At 38.3% G+C, this 16,446-nt stretch overlaps 4 protein-coding genes and 1 long non-coding RNA gene across 6 annotated transcripts; 1 reads left to right on the forward strand and 4 right to left on the reverse strand.

The window, feature by feature from the left end:
- Positions 1 to 442: 442 nt before the first annotated feature.
- Positions 443 to 2,636, forward strand: Mrps30 (mitochondrial ribosomal protein S30). The gene is made up of 4 exons (XM_076892740.1): positions 443 to 921; positions 1,119 to 1,717; positions 1,848 to 2,241; positions 2,356 to 2,636. Exons 1-4 carry the CDS (start codon positions 455 to 457, stop codon positions 2,570 to 2,572), a joined length of 1,677 nt encoding a protein of 558 aa, XP_076748855.1. The 5' UTR covers positions 443 to 454; the 3' UTR covers positions 2,573 to 2,636.
- A 146-nt stretch (positions 2,637 to 2,782) lies between these two features.
- Positions 2,783 to 5,025, reverse strand: LOC143433649 (lysosomal acid glucosylceramidase-like). Its single transcript, XM_076911095.1, has 7 exons — positions 4,953 to 5,025; positions 4,520 to 4,841; positions 4,179 to 4,444; positions 3,673 to 4,104; positions 3,467 to 3,546; positions 3,083 to 3,357; positions 2,783 to 2,966 (listed from the first exon to the last, which is right to left on the reverse strand). The coding sequence occupies exons 1-7, from the start codon at positions 5,008 to 5,010 to the stop codon at positions 2,867 to 2,869; spliced, it is 1,533 nt and encodes a 510-aa protein (XP_076767210.1). The 5' UTR covers positions 5,011 to 5,025; the 3' UTR covers positions 2,783 to 2,866.
- A 754-nt stretch (positions 5,026 to 5,779) lies between these two features.
- Positions 5,780 to 7,951, reverse strand: LOC143433650 (lysosomal acid glucosylceramidase-like). Its single transcript, XM_076911096.1, has 7 exons — positions 7,856 to 7,951; positions 7,422 to 7,752; positions 7,090 to 7,355; positions 6,584 to 7,015; positions 6,389 to 6,468; positions 6,021 to 6,295; positions 5,780 to 5,949 (listed from the first exon to the last, which is right to left on the reverse strand). The coding sequence occupies exons 1-7, from the start codon at positions 7,896 to 7,898 to the stop codon at positions 5,844 to 5,846; spliced, it is 1,533 nt and encodes a 510-aa protein (XP_076767211.1). The 5' UTR covers positions 7,899 to 7,951; the 3' UTR covers positions 5,780 to 5,843.
- A 412-nt stretch (positions 7,952 to 8,363) lies between these two features.
- LOC143433657 (lysosomal acid glucosylceramidase-like) lies at positions 8,364 to 11,186 on the reverse strand. Of its 2 annotated transcripts, none has more exons than XM_076911107.1 (8): positions 11,118 to 11,186; positions 10,491 to 10,565; positions 10,057 to 10,393; positions 9,702 to 9,970; positions 9,192 to 9,623; positions 8,994 to 9,073; positions 8,646 to 8,920; positions 8,364 to 8,535 (listed from the first exon to the last, which is right to left on the reverse strand). In XM_076911107.1, the coding sequence occupies exons 2-8, from the start codon at positions 10,543 to 10,545 to the stop codon at positions 8,415 to 8,417; spliced, it is 1,569 nt and encodes a 522-aa protein (XP_076767222.1). In that variant the 5' UTR covers positions 10,546 to 10,565; positions 11,118 to 11,186; the 3' UTR covers positions 8,364 to 8,414. The 2 variants fall into 2 exon arrangements, with proteins under 2 accessions (XP_076767222.1, XP_076767220.1); XM_076911105.1 differs by having other exon boundaries at positions 9,192 to 9,626.
- Positions 11,187 to 15,308: 4,122 nt separating this feature from the next.
- On the reverse strand, positions 15,309 to 16,181 carry LOC143422342 (uncharacterized). The gene is made up of 3 exons (XR_013101705.1): positions 16,075 to 16,181; positions 15,595 to 15,660; positions 15,309 to 15,506 (listed from the first exon to the last, which is right to left on the reverse strand). It is a non-coding gene; the product is annotated as an uncharacterized LOC143422342 (long non-coding RNA).
- Between the last annotated feature and the right edge of the window lie 265 nt (positions 16,182 to 16,446).

A 16,446-nucleotide genomic window follows, 5' to 3' on the forward strand; every position in this document is an offset into this window, starting at 1 on the left:
ATTGCTTCTATCTTCCAAGAAACACTTCAAAATAAATAATATTCTAACCAGCGACTAGAAGGCAGCTTCTACGATGTAAGAATGCAAATTATAAATTTTCAACTCCATCGAGTGAAAGGCATGGTTATTTAAAAAGTGGCTCTTAGCCAATAAATGATATGCGTTAACTGAGAGTGATTGAATTCTGTTTCGTAGAAGAGGGCGCTTACAGTTGTGCGGATCTATCTAACCTCTATAAGTTATTTAACCTTTATGTTAACCATAAGTTTCCAACCAGTCGATTTCTAAACTAAAAACTTGTGTCTGAAAATTCTAAACTAACAAACGATGTAACTATTTAATCGGAATACTAATCTTGTGGAAAGAATGATGAAGAACAATAAGAAGAATAATATTGTGTAATAGATGATCGTGTTTGCCGTAATATAACCTCGACATTATCAACAATTATTAAATGTATCCATCATATTTTAACATGTATACCGGGCTTCACAAGTGTTCACCAAATTGTTCTCTAAGCATTTTGAGAACTGTCGCCCGGAAATTTTCTAGTACCGTGCTCACCGAAACAGAGGATACAATCTATCCTCCTATATTGGATTTATCTCGCAAAGCATGCATTAAAAGGAAAAATAAAGTATGGTACGATAAGATTGAGAAGCTAGAATCTGTGGAGGAAAAATTATTTGGAATTAATATGCCACGTTATTATGGCTGGAAAGGATTACTTTTAGAAGAAGGAGTTGTGAAACCTAATTCTTTGGATCATGCTCAGTATATTACGCATACACACGTCATAAATGATCATAAACTACCAGAGTTTTATAATTCAGTAATCACACCTGAACAATCAAATGCTATAGTACAGAATGTAAAGCATCATATAGAAAATTTTATTATTTTCGAGTATTGCCATAGATTGTAAGTAAAATTTTTATTCAGGATATCAGAATAATTTTCTTTAAAAATTATCAAATTCAGTCTGAATCCATTTAATCTGAATCAAGAACATTGGTCTTTGATAAAGTTAAAATTATAGTTAGTCTTTTTACAGTTACAATTCCTACTTTTTATAATTCAAGTCGATTATAATTTTTCTAAAATAATGCAAATTGCAGAAGAGAGCAGGAAATAGTGGAAAAAGTGGACAAGGTTAAGCAAAAACAACTACAAAATGCTAATACAAATACGCTCGTTTATCAAATGAATAGGTTAATATTGGCTGCTATGTCTTCGTCTATGCCACATTTATTGGAAACTCAAATAGATTTTGATCCAAGAAGAGAAGCATTTTGGTTTGTCGGTGGTGTGCAACCCTCTGCTTCGATTAAGAAAATGAGAGAAAGCTCCAGAAATATGAAAGACTATGTCAATGAACCAATTACTATGCCAGTTCATTATCTCGGTTCTCCAATTTTGCAACTGAGACATCAATTTCCCTTGAGGGAGATCATTTCTTTAACTGAATCTGCTAATCCAGAATTAAATATTCCCGAATTCAAATTTGATCCTAGAGTACTGGGTTATTTCAGGTCATTCAGGCATGCTACTTGTATACCTGGTTTTTGGCCTGGAGATATCGCTGAATTTGGTTTACTGTCATACCACAATTTGAATAGTCTTTATCTTACGGGATTTCCACTGCTTGAAGAAGCGATTACTGTACAAGCCATTTTTGCATCGTATGGTTGGTTGTTGCCACAAGCTTGTTATCAAGGTACTATTTTAGCTGAAAAAATTCAGATTTTCTGCATTCAACAATATTACTTTTACAAGTATTACTACACGTATGTAAAAAGTAAAATAATTTAATCATTGGAAGGTAAACAAATTTTCTTTGATCTTAGGCTTTTCTACGGTTAATGAAATAACGTATCCACTAGTATCGCAAACAGTTTTGACAAATGGTCAGTTTTGGTCATTTTGTGTTTATCAGTTGAATACTACATTAGTACACTCGGATCATGCAGATGAAAATCCTAAACGTAATTTATGTTGGATAACCGAACCAATAAAGTTGTTTGATAAAATAGAAGATGGAAAGATTGAAGGTTTCAATGAGGAAGTTCTACAAAAGTTGATCACATTTTATGCTAATGTACCTGCAGAGAGAAGTAATGAAAACATGAAACCTTATCTAGGTAAAACCGTGAAACATGTTGCCGACATTGAAGATCCTGAACGAAGAGAATGGTTAGAACAAAAGTTCAAGCACCTTATGGCTAATAGGCCAAGACATTTGTACGTAATTTTACAATCAAATAATTAATTCTATTAATAATTATTGCATACTAACCAGTGTTATTTTAAATGTCGAGAATTATAAAATCAATTACACTCTTTCCTGTTTTATAGAATGATGCCTGAAATATATAACTGGCAGAGAATATATATGATCGATCATAAAACACGTCCTATGGATAAAAAACGCGATCCATGGGAATTTGGTTTCAATCCGCATAAACGAAGATTGGATCACCATACACCAGTTTATATACCAAGACGTTTAAGAGCAAATCCAAAAAAGAGAAAAGTAGGACGTTGGGCAAAAGCATATTACCCAGATGCATAAAGTGTTTGGTTTATGTATTTTAGGTATAAACATTCTTAATAATAGTATTAATAAGTTAAAAAAATTTGATAATTTTCCTTGCAAAATTTCCCATGGAAATAGTCTTATTGAACAAAAGAAAAGATATTTACAACTAAGAGTCGCTTAGAAGCAATAGCTTTCTTTTTCTTGTATAGGTTTAAATGAAAAATCGAGTAGTTTTTCTTTATTTTGTTGCTTTACAAATCTTTATTGCTTTCTTATCATGATGACCAACATTATACGCGATTATACAGTACAATGTACAAGTAAATATTATATATACCTTAAAGTGTTCATAGATAGTGGAGATAATTCCAAGCATAGTTCACCTTTTTGCAAATCATTCAGAACTATACGTTTGGTGGTAGTACCCCTAAAATAGCAAATTAATATTTATAAAATTCTTCCCAATATGTAATTATGTAATTAAAATCAAGATTAATCATTTTACGCTAGACAACTACATAAGAAAAGAGAGCAGGACATTACCTATTATACAATACAACAACGACTTCCCCTGAAGGCGTTTGGAAGGCTGTAGATTTGATGGTATCCGTATCGGTAACAGAAATTCTAACCGAATCTCTGACAACAAATTTACTAAAGTGTTGGATGGCGTAATATATAGGTTGTTTGTAAAATTCGTCTTTCTCTGGATTCGCAATAATGGCTGCGTCGACGGAAATGCCTAGCCAGTTCGGTCCACCTGTTTTGTCTAGAACTAAATTCCAATCCACCCATCCGGTTACCCAATGATTCATATACTACAAACAAAATATAAACATATTTTTTACATTAATAATTAAATATACAAATAAATATTTCGAGCTGGTAGGTTTGAATTAGCAGAGGTGTGGCGTTGAGTACATTTACCTCTATTATGCTTAAAATGTATTTTTCTCCTCGCTGCCATGATTCCGTTTTAATCTTCGGAGTGTCCCATACTGGTGGACCTATGCGTAAATGATTATTTTAATTCGATGCAGAAGAGTAACGTTTTTTTTTTTCAGCAAATTGAATAGATTCTATTTAAACATATTTATCGATTCTTTGCAGTGTGATATGTATGAAAAACTCACTTATAGATGATTCGGACAGAATAATAAATTTGTTTGGAAATTCATCGTGCGTTTCGTCGAATAGGTTTGCGGGAGCAAGAAAATCTAGATACCAATGTACAGCTATCCCGGTAGCATATTTCGTTGCATTTTTACTCGAAAACGTTGGTTCAACGAACCAGGGTAACAGTGGTCTGCTGTCATCAAGAGCTAATACTATTGTTTCCTTGTGCGACGATGATGACAAACTTGGACCCAAGTAATTACCAACCCAATCAGCCATTGATTGAGGTGTCCATGCCATAGTGGAATTTGGAAAATTAAGTATCAATGAACTTAGCGGTTCATTACCAGTGCTAATCGCCCATATGTCCAAACCGTTACGTTTATACTCGTCCAGAAACTTTACCACATAATTAGCAAAAGTCTGGTAATATTCCTCTTTCAAGAAATCTATTCGAGTATTAGAGGTTTAATCGAGAAGCGTACGATCGAGAGGTCTACTTTATTGCTAATACGATACTTACTCAACCCATTCAAATCGCCTTTAATTTTCATCCATGATGGGGCCGACCATGCGGCACTAAGGAACAACGTTTCAGTATTTAATTCAAGAGCTTTCTTCGCATATGGTATCTTGTACTCGTAATCCTCTTTAACAAGCGCGAAATGCTTAAGTGACGTATCGTTGGCAACATCATCGTACATATAATATCTTGTCGAGAAATCGGTAGCCCCGATAGGTATACGACCCAACGTGTATCTGCTTCCCTCTTTTGGATCGTAATACGCTCTGTAAAATATGAATCTTCGGTAATTATTATACATACGACGGTCTCTGTTATTTTTAACAGATTTTAGTGATTACCGAATCAATTGATCTCGCGTGGCTGGGCTGAGTTTCCCTAAATGTATGCCAACAGAATCGGTGAATGCACCACCGAAACCAATAATTGTTTGGTATTTCTTAGTACTATCCACGGTCAGTGTTTCATCGGGGGGAGGACTAGTACAGCTACCAAATTTCTGTTCCAGTTTCTTCATTCTCTGTCCTTGCTTATTGCTCACATACCAATAAGAACTGTCCTCCTTCGGAATATCGGCTAATGTGTAGTCGCAATACGTTGCATTGCAAACACATGCAACCACTTCGTTATCAATGCGGTAAGGCACGCACTCGTTTGCGATACCTATCGTCAATGAAAATACGATATATCGCAACGGTATGTTTGATAAAAATGTAAACTCGCAAAGGATTTAATGAGTTTTAATAATGAGTATTAAGAAAGTTTAAGCTTCACCTTCGCCCCAAAGAAAAATAAGTAGCAGCAGTATCTTCCATCTGCACCTTACGTCCATTCTCGAATACCAAAGTGAATCTATATAGGGACAGAAGTGAACCGATCCATAATTTATACAGGTCTATTCTTTCGTATCTTTTTGAATATGGTGGGAGAAGTAACAGACGTCGAACAGTGTCTCTCAATCTTTTTACCGCCTAAATAATTTGTTTAACACATTTAACTCTACCACGACTCAATTGTTTATAATCGACTTTTGTTTTGAAAATGATAAGCATCATCAAAATAATTCGTCTTCGGTTTAACTAACGGTATATCTAATAAAAATTCATCGTATTTCAGTTATCACGCGAATTATATGTTGAGAAATTTTGATCAAAGGTTTGAACTGCAGGCTGTCGTCTGGCTCAAGTTTTTTTAGTGTGTACCTTCCGTGTGTTTTATAGAATTATATATTATGTCAGTTCCGCGCAACTGTATTGCATTTGGTATTCCGTTCTGCCGTGCTCATTATACAAGAAATATTTAACAGTTAACTATCCATGCGTAATTAATAGCGTCAAGAAAATAGTCAAGAGACAACTTGAACTAATTACTTTTCCTTTATGCAAACAGGTGCATTCTGCACAGGACTATTTCTGCAATTATTACTATTATCCCTCAAATCTATTATAGATTACATTCTTAATTTCCTCGACACGCAACGAAGCATAAGTATTAAATTCTTCACAGTTTAATTCGAATTTCGAATAGTTTAGGCATAATGTAGGTACAATAGAAAAGGATCGATAGCTTTATTTCTTTTCTCAGAAAAGACTTTTATTGCCTTTATATGTATTATACAGTGATCGACTATTAGGACTGGTGTAACATATACAATACAAGTAAATTTTACTGCTTATATTTTAATGTGTTTATAGATTGCGGCGATAATTCCAAGGAAAGCGTGGTACCCTTCTGGACATCTTCCAGAACCACGTGTTTTGGAGAAACATCCCTAAAGTAAAAAAGATATCGGTACTCGTAAGTTTTACATGTATTATGGAAGGGAAGTAAACGGTATATTACTTATTATATAGCACAACAACAACGTCTTTGGTTGGTGTAAGAAAAGCTGTTGTTTTGATCGTATCGGTGTCGGTGATGGAAATTTTGACAGAACCTCTGTCGACGAATCTGCTAAAGTGTTGGATAGCATAATATGTGGGTAGTTTATAAAATTCGTCAGTCTCCGGATTCACGATAATGGCAGCGTCGAGATAAACGTGTTGCCAATTTGGCCCGCCAGTTTTGTCCAGAGCTAAATTCCAATCCAACCATCCAGTTGACCAGTGATTCATGTGCTTGAAAGGAAAACATATCACATTTACAGCTACTACATCCTCTACTTCTGGTAACGTTGTTTACAACGTTGTTTATAACTAAGTTGTTTTTACCTCTATTATGCCTAAAACGTATTTCTCTCCATGCTGCCACGATACCGATTTCACTTCCGGAGTGTCCCATATTGGTGGCCCTATACGAATACGAGAGTTTTCGTTTATGTATCTTGTCCCATTGTTTATGTGAATATTTGTTGCAGAAAGGTAACATTTTACAACGGAAATAGACGTTTTATTTAAAACACTTACCTACCGATGATTCGGTCATGATAAGAAATTTATTTGGAAATTTATTATGCGTACGATCTAACAGATTCGGAGGACTATATTTGTCGAAGTACCAGTGCACAGCTGTACCAGCAACATACTTTGTTGCATTTTCATCGTTAAACGTTGGTTCGACGAACCACGGTAATAAAACCCTGTTGTCGTCAAGAGCTAATACTAGCGTTTCCTTGTGGGACGATGATGCCAAAGCGGGGCCCAAGTAATTGGCAACCCAGTCGGTCACTGATTGAGGTGTCCATGCCATGGTGTTATACGGAGCAGTTAGTAGTAACGAGCTTAGCGGTTCATTACCAGTTGTAATCGCCCACATGTTCAAACCGTTACGTTTATACTCGTCCAGAAACTTTACCAGATAATTGGCAAAAGTCTGGTAATATTCCTCTTTCAAGAAACCTATTCGAGCATTAGAAGTTTAATCGAGAAGCGTACGATCGAGAAGTCTACTTTACTGCTAATGCGATACCTACTCAATCCATTCAAATTGCCACTAACTTTCATCCATAATGGGGCAGTCCATGCGGCACTAAGGAACAACGTTTCGGGATTTAATTCAAGAGCTTTCTTCGCATATGGTATCTTATACTCGTAATCTTCTTTCGTCAAAGCGAAATGCTTGAGTGACGTGTCGTTGGCAACATCATCGTACGTATAATATCTTGTCGAGAAATCGGTAACCGCAGCGGGTATGCGACCCAATGTGTACCTGCTTCCAGTTTTTGGGTCGTAATATGCTCTGTAGAAGGAAATTGGATCTTGATTGGTTACCTCTAGTCTTACTTTTCAAGATACGAGCGATTACCTAATCAATTGGTCCCGCGTGGCAGGACTGAGTTTTTCTAAGTTTATGCCAACAGATTCGGTAAATCCACCACCGAAACCAATAATTGTTTGATACTTTTTGCTGCTATCTACGGTCAGCTTTTCATTCGAAACAGATGTTTCATAGCTACCGAATTTCAGTTTCGATTTCTTCATCCTGAGTCCTTCTTTATTCGTCACGTACCAGTAAAAACTGCCTTCTTCCGGCACTTCCGGTTCATCCGCCGAGAATCCATCGCAATACGTTGCATTGCAAATACACGCAATCACTTTGTTATCGACACGGTAAGGTACACAGTCGTTTGCGATACCTGACAATTGAATAAAAGAAAATACTTGGAATTATCCATTACGTTTGATAACTGAAATATGTTAAAATTATACTCGAAGAATGTTACGATGACGTCCGTGTACCTTTGCCAGAAAGGAAAGCGATTAATATAAATGTCTTCCACATGTTGTTCTTCTGCTATGTTCAGTTCTGGAAACTGAAACAGATCTATTCGAACAGAAGTGAACTCGACGCATAAGTTATATAACGATGCTTTTCTGCTAGTATTGTTGAAGAAACGAATGTGTCCTTTTGTCTCGTAAATTATTCGTTCGTTTGCGTTACCTGAAAGATGTCATTTTATTACGACTGCATTATCTGAATGCTTCATTTACGTAATTGGTTCTATCTTTTACGCGAGTAAACTGAACTTGGAATCGGTAGTATCAGATATGAAACTAGGGAATTGAAAAGCAGTCAAGGGAGACAGAGAGTCGTATTTCGTGACGAACGTAAACGAAGATATATCGGATTCGAAATGCATCTCTCCACTTTGAATGAAAAATATTATTTATTTCAAATATTAAAGTATATTAAAGATATTAAGATACTTTACAATTATCAATTATTATTAGAAATAATATTGTATCTTTGTAGGCCGCGATGATATGTTTTAATATTCCTGGCGTCGATACAGTTGCATTATTTCAAGGTGGAACTTGATTGTGCATAAATAATGGTGTTGATAGAGTATGCAGGCAATTTCACGCAAATGATACCTGCTTCGGGATCGTTCAAGTTAACAGTTGTTGGTTGGGCGGTCCTGTTAGAGAAAATATATCGTTTCATGCGAATATTTTTATATCTGGTAATTACGGGTATGGTTTAGTTAATTAAAGTTGATGATAATAACGTATTGAAAGATTGATTTACCTGTTGTACAAAACAACGACGACTTCTCCGGATGGTGTTACAAAGGCTGTAGCTCTAATATCGTCCGTATCGGTAATAGACACGCGAACGGATCCTCTATCGACGAATCTACTGAAGTGTTTCAGAGCGTAGTACATTGGTTGTTTATAAAATTCATCGTTATCTGGATTTACGATAATAGGAGAGTCGACAAAATTATTAACCCAGTTTGGTCCACCCACGTTGTCCAGAGCGAAATTCCAGTCCATCCATCCAACCGACCAATGATTCATATACTTAAAACCGAACGTGACTTATGATTAATAACAATAATAAGAAAAAAATGATATTTGAGGTAGTTGTCTTTACCTCTATTATGCTTAAAATATACTGTTCACCTCGGTCCCATGATCCCAAAATAACTTTTGGATAATCCGTCCTTTCGAATCCTGTGTGTGAAACGACGTTATCTTTTTTATGTAACTCGAATGAAAAGTAAATGAATCGTGTCGAGTAAAGTATCTAAAGTTCTAATAAACATGGTTTTTCACTATTTGGAGTGCTTACCCGTGCATGCTTCGGTTAACAGAATAAATTTATCCGGAAAGTCATTGTGCGTTTCAGTCAATACCGTTGGCGGGGCAAAACGGTCCCCGTACCAATGTACGGCTATTCCACTAGTGTAATTTCTAGCCCTCTCATCGACAAACATTTCGCTTACGTACCAGGGTAAGTTGAATCTTTGATCGTCTAGGGCAAGAATTTTAGTTCCATTGTGATTGGATGCCCTAAGAGTTGGACCTAAATTATTAGCAATCCAATCGCTGACGGTTTTCGGTGTCCAAGTCATGGCAGGTATACGATTGGAAGGTATCAGGGCATCTAGTGGTTCGTTACCTGTTGAGACGGCCCATATATCGATACCGTTGTCTTTATATTCCTCGATAAATCTTAGTATGTAATTGGCAAAAATCTGATAGTTTTGCCTCTTTAAGGAACCTGCTAATAATCGTGAATTATTTCTATAATAATAACGATACATAACAATATCTAATATAATCATTTCTACAGGTGTACCAAAATATCCATTGATACTGTCAACAGTTTTCATCCATGCCGGAGCTGACCACGGAGCGCTAATGAATCTTACTTCAGGATTCAGCTCGACGGCTCTTTTCGCGTTTGGTATTTTATAGAGGTAATCCTCTTGGGCAAGCGCGAAGTGTTCCAACGTCGTGTCGTTCGGATAGTCATCGTAGGTGTAGGGCCTCGTAGAGAAATCCGTTCCACCGATTGGTATACGACCCAAGGTGTACCTGCTTCCTACTTCTGGATCGTAATACGATCTGTGGAACACGCCTAGTTATGCTGCACGCCTAGTCAGATCGTAATCGATTATGTATGTATATCTCGAGATAATAGCGGAACATACCGAATTAATTGATCTTGAGTAGCGGGGCTGAGTTTGTTCAGGTTTATTCCCGCCGAGTCCGTGAAAGCAGTGCCATAGCCAAGAATCGTTTGACACCTTTCGTTGGTATTTACGTTTAAGGTGACGGTAGGCAGACTCGTGTCTACCGGACAGGCACCAAATTCTCCACTTGTCATGTTTAACCTGAGTCCGCTTCTACTCGAAACGTATCGGTAGAACGTTCCCTGTCTAGGGACTCTCGGATTGTTAACCGGTGTGACATCGCAATACGTGGCATTGCAAACGCATACGATTCTGTCGGGACCGAAACTACGAGGTACGCATTCGCTTGCTTCGCCTGCGGTTAATCGATCGTACGATTCTTGTTAACACTTTACAGGCCAATCCATTTCTTGGCTTTTCAACTTTTCAACTGAATAAACTAATGGATTTACCTTGGATAACTAAAAATGCTAGGAGCAGTAGTACCGTCCCCCATGTCTTCCACATGTTCCCAAGTCAATACCACCCTAAAATAGAGACGGAATGATTTCAACTTAATCCTCGTTCCAACAAGATACGGCGAAACATCGATTACGGTTATTAAGATCGATAAGAAGACGGAAGACGATATTCTCTTCTGAATTGGTTTACTGTTCAGTTTCGCTCGTTTCCGTCCGGTTCGAATCAGGTGCGCGCTACGTAACGTTGGCGAATTTCAACAGACAGACGAGACCCAGAGGAACGGTAAAACTACATTGTTGAAAACGTGGTATCGTGACATCAGCTGTCCTACAAATTCCCAGCGTGGCATCACGCACCGCGACACATGAATTCTCTGTACGCGATTGCTTTCCTGTTCGCGTTACACGAATGCATTACACTTTTACTACCACCTAACTTATTTCTCTTCGAAATGCACCTTGTTGCCTGCACGATCCAAGTGTAATGAAATATTTACAAGAACAACTTACAGTGTTGGCAAGCCGAAAAGGCACGGTAGTTATAAATTTTGGCTAACGCGAATATATCTTTCGATCTTGAACACATGCACGATGCTCATCAAGTTTTTTACCATTTACCGTCTAGATAAAGTTCTTCCTCTAAACCGAATCCTAACGAGGCTGTACTACACGATACAACGAATCGTTACACCTTATGTACACTTCAAATGCGGAACAATATTTATTATCTCTATGCTCATAGAAAGATTGCATAAGTTACATGACTGACTAAGTTATCACTTCCTTATGACAGGCAATTATGGAAATTACTCTTATTCTCCTTGAAAGCTTCTTAACCGCGTTATGAATTTCAATTGAATACATTTGCCACGATATATTTTCTCACGGAAGAACATCGCGAACCACCCCCTCGTTCGCTGAATAATACAATTTTTTTACTCCTATCCATTTCCTTGGATAACAATTCTTAATCGAATGATCATTATTCGGAAAATGTAGCGAGAGCACTTTTACACGAAACAGAGCACGCGAAAATTATACCAGCTTTCTAGGGAAAAACTTGGAATGTGTAAACGCCAACACTTTGAAACCGTTAAACAGAGTGTAAAAAAATGATCAAAGTACTTAACCGAGCAAATCGTGACCTGGTGGGCACTTTGTACCGCGCTGGTCTACCAACTATGCATTATTCATTCGTTTAAAGAAATATGCGATTCAACAAGGCAATGAGTTAACAGAAAATAGCATTCGCTTTATTATTAAATAAGAGTATTTAAAACTATCGAAAAATTGCATTAGTCGCGTTAACCGAGCGATGAAAGGAATGGATAAAAAAAATTTCGCAAACGCTCCGTTCGCGTGCCGCTATTCAGGCGATTCTGACGAAGTTAATTGTTGCTGATTCATGAAAGTCAACGGCCGGTGAATTTGGAATAAAAAAAGGTACGCGTGGGGGTTTCGTTTCAGGATCGACTCTAACGATTTTCATTAAATCTTACTTTCGCACGAACAATACGCTGTGCGAATCTTTTGTGCGAAAAGGTAACAATGCGGTAGACAGAATATATTTTTGTTTTCAAACGCTATGTGCGTACAGAATGTGCACATAGATGTATAAATTACAAGTTATCTACAGGTGTACAACAGCGAGGTGATTTTTAAGTCATCGAAGGCATTTTCACGTTCATACACGTTCGAATTCTCGAACTAAACTCAATATTGGCGGTGTAATTTTTCGTCCTTTCGATCCTCTGCTCATCCAGAACAAGGATTAGCGTTTCATTACGGCTGGATATCGCGATTCTATTGTAGAGAAAACCATTTCATCGATTGGTATACGATCTAATAAATAGCTGCTTCCCAATTGCGGATCATAATACGGCCCATAGATGCACCGTGAAACACGCTCGGTTACGTAGATGCATAATATACCCATGTTGGTATGCATGAGAGATTGCTTTAATTACCGTATCGAGATTCTTGATGTTTATTCCAGTTGAACCTGTAAAATCGAAAATTATTCGATACGTATCGTAAGAATAACTATCTTAAAATATTGTCACTAGGATGCAGATATTCGCAGAGAGAACTGAACGTAAACTTATTCAACAGCAAAACAACACCGTCGTTACTATGGTCTCCGGAGTAAATAGTGGAACAACCAGAATTCGTTCTTTCTTGCGAACAAATATTGATCTCACAGTATCCACACCTACCCACATATATTTCTGTTTCTCTTCGAAGTCAATCTGTTTCATTCGCAGACGCGTTGACCCTCTGCGCTCCTGAATTTTCATAGAAAATGAAATAGAAAATTGTTCAACGGTCCGTCACTGTTTGCAGATATGTATATTGCCGCATTTTTCTTCTTCCACAAGGTTACGATCGTTCGTCTTGTTAGGAATTGTTCGAAGAGTTCAACGATCCGCGATCGGGCGGACGGGGCGCGTCGTGAGAGGCGGCGATCCGAATAAAATCGGGAAGTAAGACCAGGAGGACAGTTTGTCAGGGAGATTCGAACCCCTTTCTGAAGCAGTGGCGCGAACAGACGGGGAAAGCCCTCCGAAATGACTTGCCTTGGGAACAGAGAATGCGGGAGAAAGCTTTTACGCGCATGTTAAACAGATCCAGTTCGGAGACACGGACAGCTCGATAAGTGGATACGATACGACCCGAGAAAGATACGTACAGGTTTAATAAATCAAGGAATCGACTTCTCCCCAGCTATCTTACATGTTTTTTTGCGAGTAACGATCGACGCGTATATGTAAGTGGAACTGCGTGAGATTAAACGACTATACAAACATCGAGTAGAGAGGACTAAGAAGAATAGAAAGAGATTTAATCTCACGTCGGTGGTAGGGTACACGAGCCGGGGAAGCGACACGGTTATGCAAATTGGTGTCGAAAGTTTTTAATGAAAATTTGTAATCCCGAATTTTCCAAGAACTCTACACTTTGAAGTTGCTTGCGATGAAAATGTTAATTATACGGTGTCTCGATGTTTCAGTGAAATGTTCAGCGTCTGTTGCGGCCCGTCGTTTGCATTTAAACGTTCCTTTCCCTTTTCATATCATAATCCGTCAATTTTCGTGGAAAATATCGCTTCTCTTTTTCTCCTTTTATCATCAAAAGGGAAAGTATGTTTTTTACCAACTCGCTGATTCTACATTGTCGTGTAATTTGTGAAGATTTTTACCGGCTCGAAACTTTTGAACGATAGTGTACATACTCGAAGGGTCGATGGCATTCATAAGAATAAGTGGTACTTTACTTGGCCACGCTGAAATTAAATTCAACCAAGATAAATGGAGGCGCTCAGCTAGCTTCGCTCCTGCGAACATGTGAAATGTAAATTAGTTTGAATTAAGGCACAGCCCGACGGTCAGGTCCCTATTAAATGGATAAATATTATATAAAACAGGCGGATGATTTCTAACAGCTGCGAATAAACGCGATATAGTAGTCTGCAATCCGGATAGATAGATACTTGTATCTAAGTTGAAGTTGAAATTTCCCAACTAAAACTTGTCGTTGAAAGCGTACCGCGCGTAATTGTGTACCCAAGTTTAATGGAAAAAAATGTCAGCTGCCGGAGCACTGTACCCTATTCTCGGCGGTTCTCTCACCGTGTAAGCAAGAACAGTTCTTTTATTAAGTAAAGTTCGACACACTGCGGAACTCATTAGCCGCGTAGCCCGTGGTCCAATGGGGAGAATTTAATTTTGAGATCGTTATCCCTCGCAATTTACTCCGAACGGTGAAAAACCTCGACGTTCCCGTCTAACCCGACATAGTCATCTCTTTGAACGGGTGGATTATCTCACAACTGGATAATTCTATTATTATATTGCTATATCTGTTTAGGAGTTTAAACGAATAATGCTATGAAGAATGTGGGAGAGGACCTCGAGGGAGGAGTCGTTACACATATATACGCGGCTTCTTACCCATAGCTTGTAGCTTTGCTGTAGCCCTCGGCGGATTTTCGCAGGTCTTTGTAATATTTTCTGGTCACGAGCGAGGTACGCATGGACTTTAAAAAGTGGCGGCTTCGTGCTTACGGAATATTAAAACCATTCCGTATTTACCACTGAGTAGATACTGTAGACGCGTAATAACGCAGTGACTTTTTCTTCCTTCTCGACCTGAAATTACCCTCTTCCTTCCTGTTCGTTTTGCGTATTCAGTCTAAGGCGACGTCTTACTATTTCGCTATTTCCGATATTCGGATTCATTGCCGGCTATGTTACTTCGCTACCTCCTGATTCCGGCTTATGAATATGAATCGCATCAATTACGCGGTACGTGGTCTAACTCGCTTCCTACAGGATGCTTTAAAAGTCTACCGCACTACTCGTTCACTTGCTTCAGCTTTCCGTGATCGTAACGTTTTTAGCTTTTATCATGTTATACGATATAACGAAGAAGGGAAAGAAGAAAGGAGAAAGAGGTTCGAGGAACAGCATCAGCAGTCACGTATCGCTCTGGCTCTCGATCTCTCGAGTCCAACTTTTCCTAATGGATACAGGACGCATCCATCTATCATCTCTCGTCATCAACGTCAAAATTCCGGCCAAACACGGCAGCCATCGGCTCGCCACTGAATACCGACTACTGAATACAAAAGAGCAGCCAGCGAACGAGCCGATACCAGACATCACGTTCGGCTATCTATGTAAGCGTTTTCTTTTCTGTACGCGCGACGACTCCTATCCTAAGTACCATAGGTAACGCGCGTCATCTTAGATATCCAGAATTAGTTAAGAAAGAGTAGAGGTAATAAAATAGACGTGTTACGTTGTATCGTTTCTAAAGCTTATATTTTAAAGAGTTATCATGATGTACGCGTACAACAAAGGAAGAAAATGATTTGGAAGTTTAAACCAGATTTCCAACAGACAGAATCAGCTGCAAGAGTTGAATTAAAACTTGCAACAATGTTTTCGATGTGATAGCGACACCAGATACCAAAGGTTGAAGCACCTGTACTATTTGAGAGATCACCTAATAAATAGTTTAAGTTCAAGTTAACCACTATAGATTCCATATAAATACTTTGGAAAATGTCGGAAAGTTATATTATAATACTTACTCCGTCGTTCAGCGTGCCAATCAGGTCGCCGAGTGCATTAGTGCTCGCAGCTTCGGTGCCAACCAACTAAATTCCAGAAAATCAAATTGTACTCGTCAACGTTCCAAGAGGATGCGGGAAGATGAAAAGAATGCGTTCGAGAAGTACAAGTGTCGTCGCACAGATAGTTTTTCACGACCAGTACCTTTTGCGAGGCTTGTGTCGTTTAGCGAAAGCTAAAGTTTACTTTCCGGAGAGCGGAAGAGAGGCTTCAGCGTATAACGAGCAACTTTCGTGACAGAAAGACGAGAGTTTAAAGAGAGCAACGACACACAGGGCAACAACGTATTCGACTTGGGGAAAGAGCGAAGGTAAATTATGTGGGCATAGAACGAGAATAGTATTAATTCGATGGGGCAATCTTTAGCGTTTCGAATCTTCGTGAAATTCGAATGTTCACAAGTTGACATAATGAATAGTAGTAAAAGAGAATTTTCTTACCATAGTCAAACAGACGGCTGCTAAGGCCACACTAACGATGGTTTTGTTCATTTTGTCGATTTCTTTTTTTTGCCGGTTTCTTGCGAACAAGGTATACGCTTCTCTTCTTCTGCTGTGACAGACGTATCCCGTGTTCTCTTTTTATACACCAAGTGTTATCTTCAGAGTGACCATTATCGTAGTCGATTTGTCTATTGCCAAGACGGTTTGACAGCAACAGCTTAATGATTTCATTTTTAAAAGTAACGAACGTTTCGCATGTTCCGGCTGCGACGTTAAAACGGATCGATATATGGTTGTAGCTGATTGGGAATAGTAATAATATTCGCGAGATAATTGGATTAGCGTTGGAGAAAGGACAGGAAGGCATGT

The sequence above is a fragment of the Xylocopa sonorina genome, chromosome 3, assembly GCF_050948175.1.
Source record: "Xylocopa sonorina isolate GNS202 chromosome 3, iyXylSono1_principal, whole genome shotgun sequence".
Classification (NCBI taxonomy): Eukaryota; Metazoa; Arthropoda; class Insecta; order Hymenoptera; family Apidae; genus Xylocopa; species Xylocopa sonorina.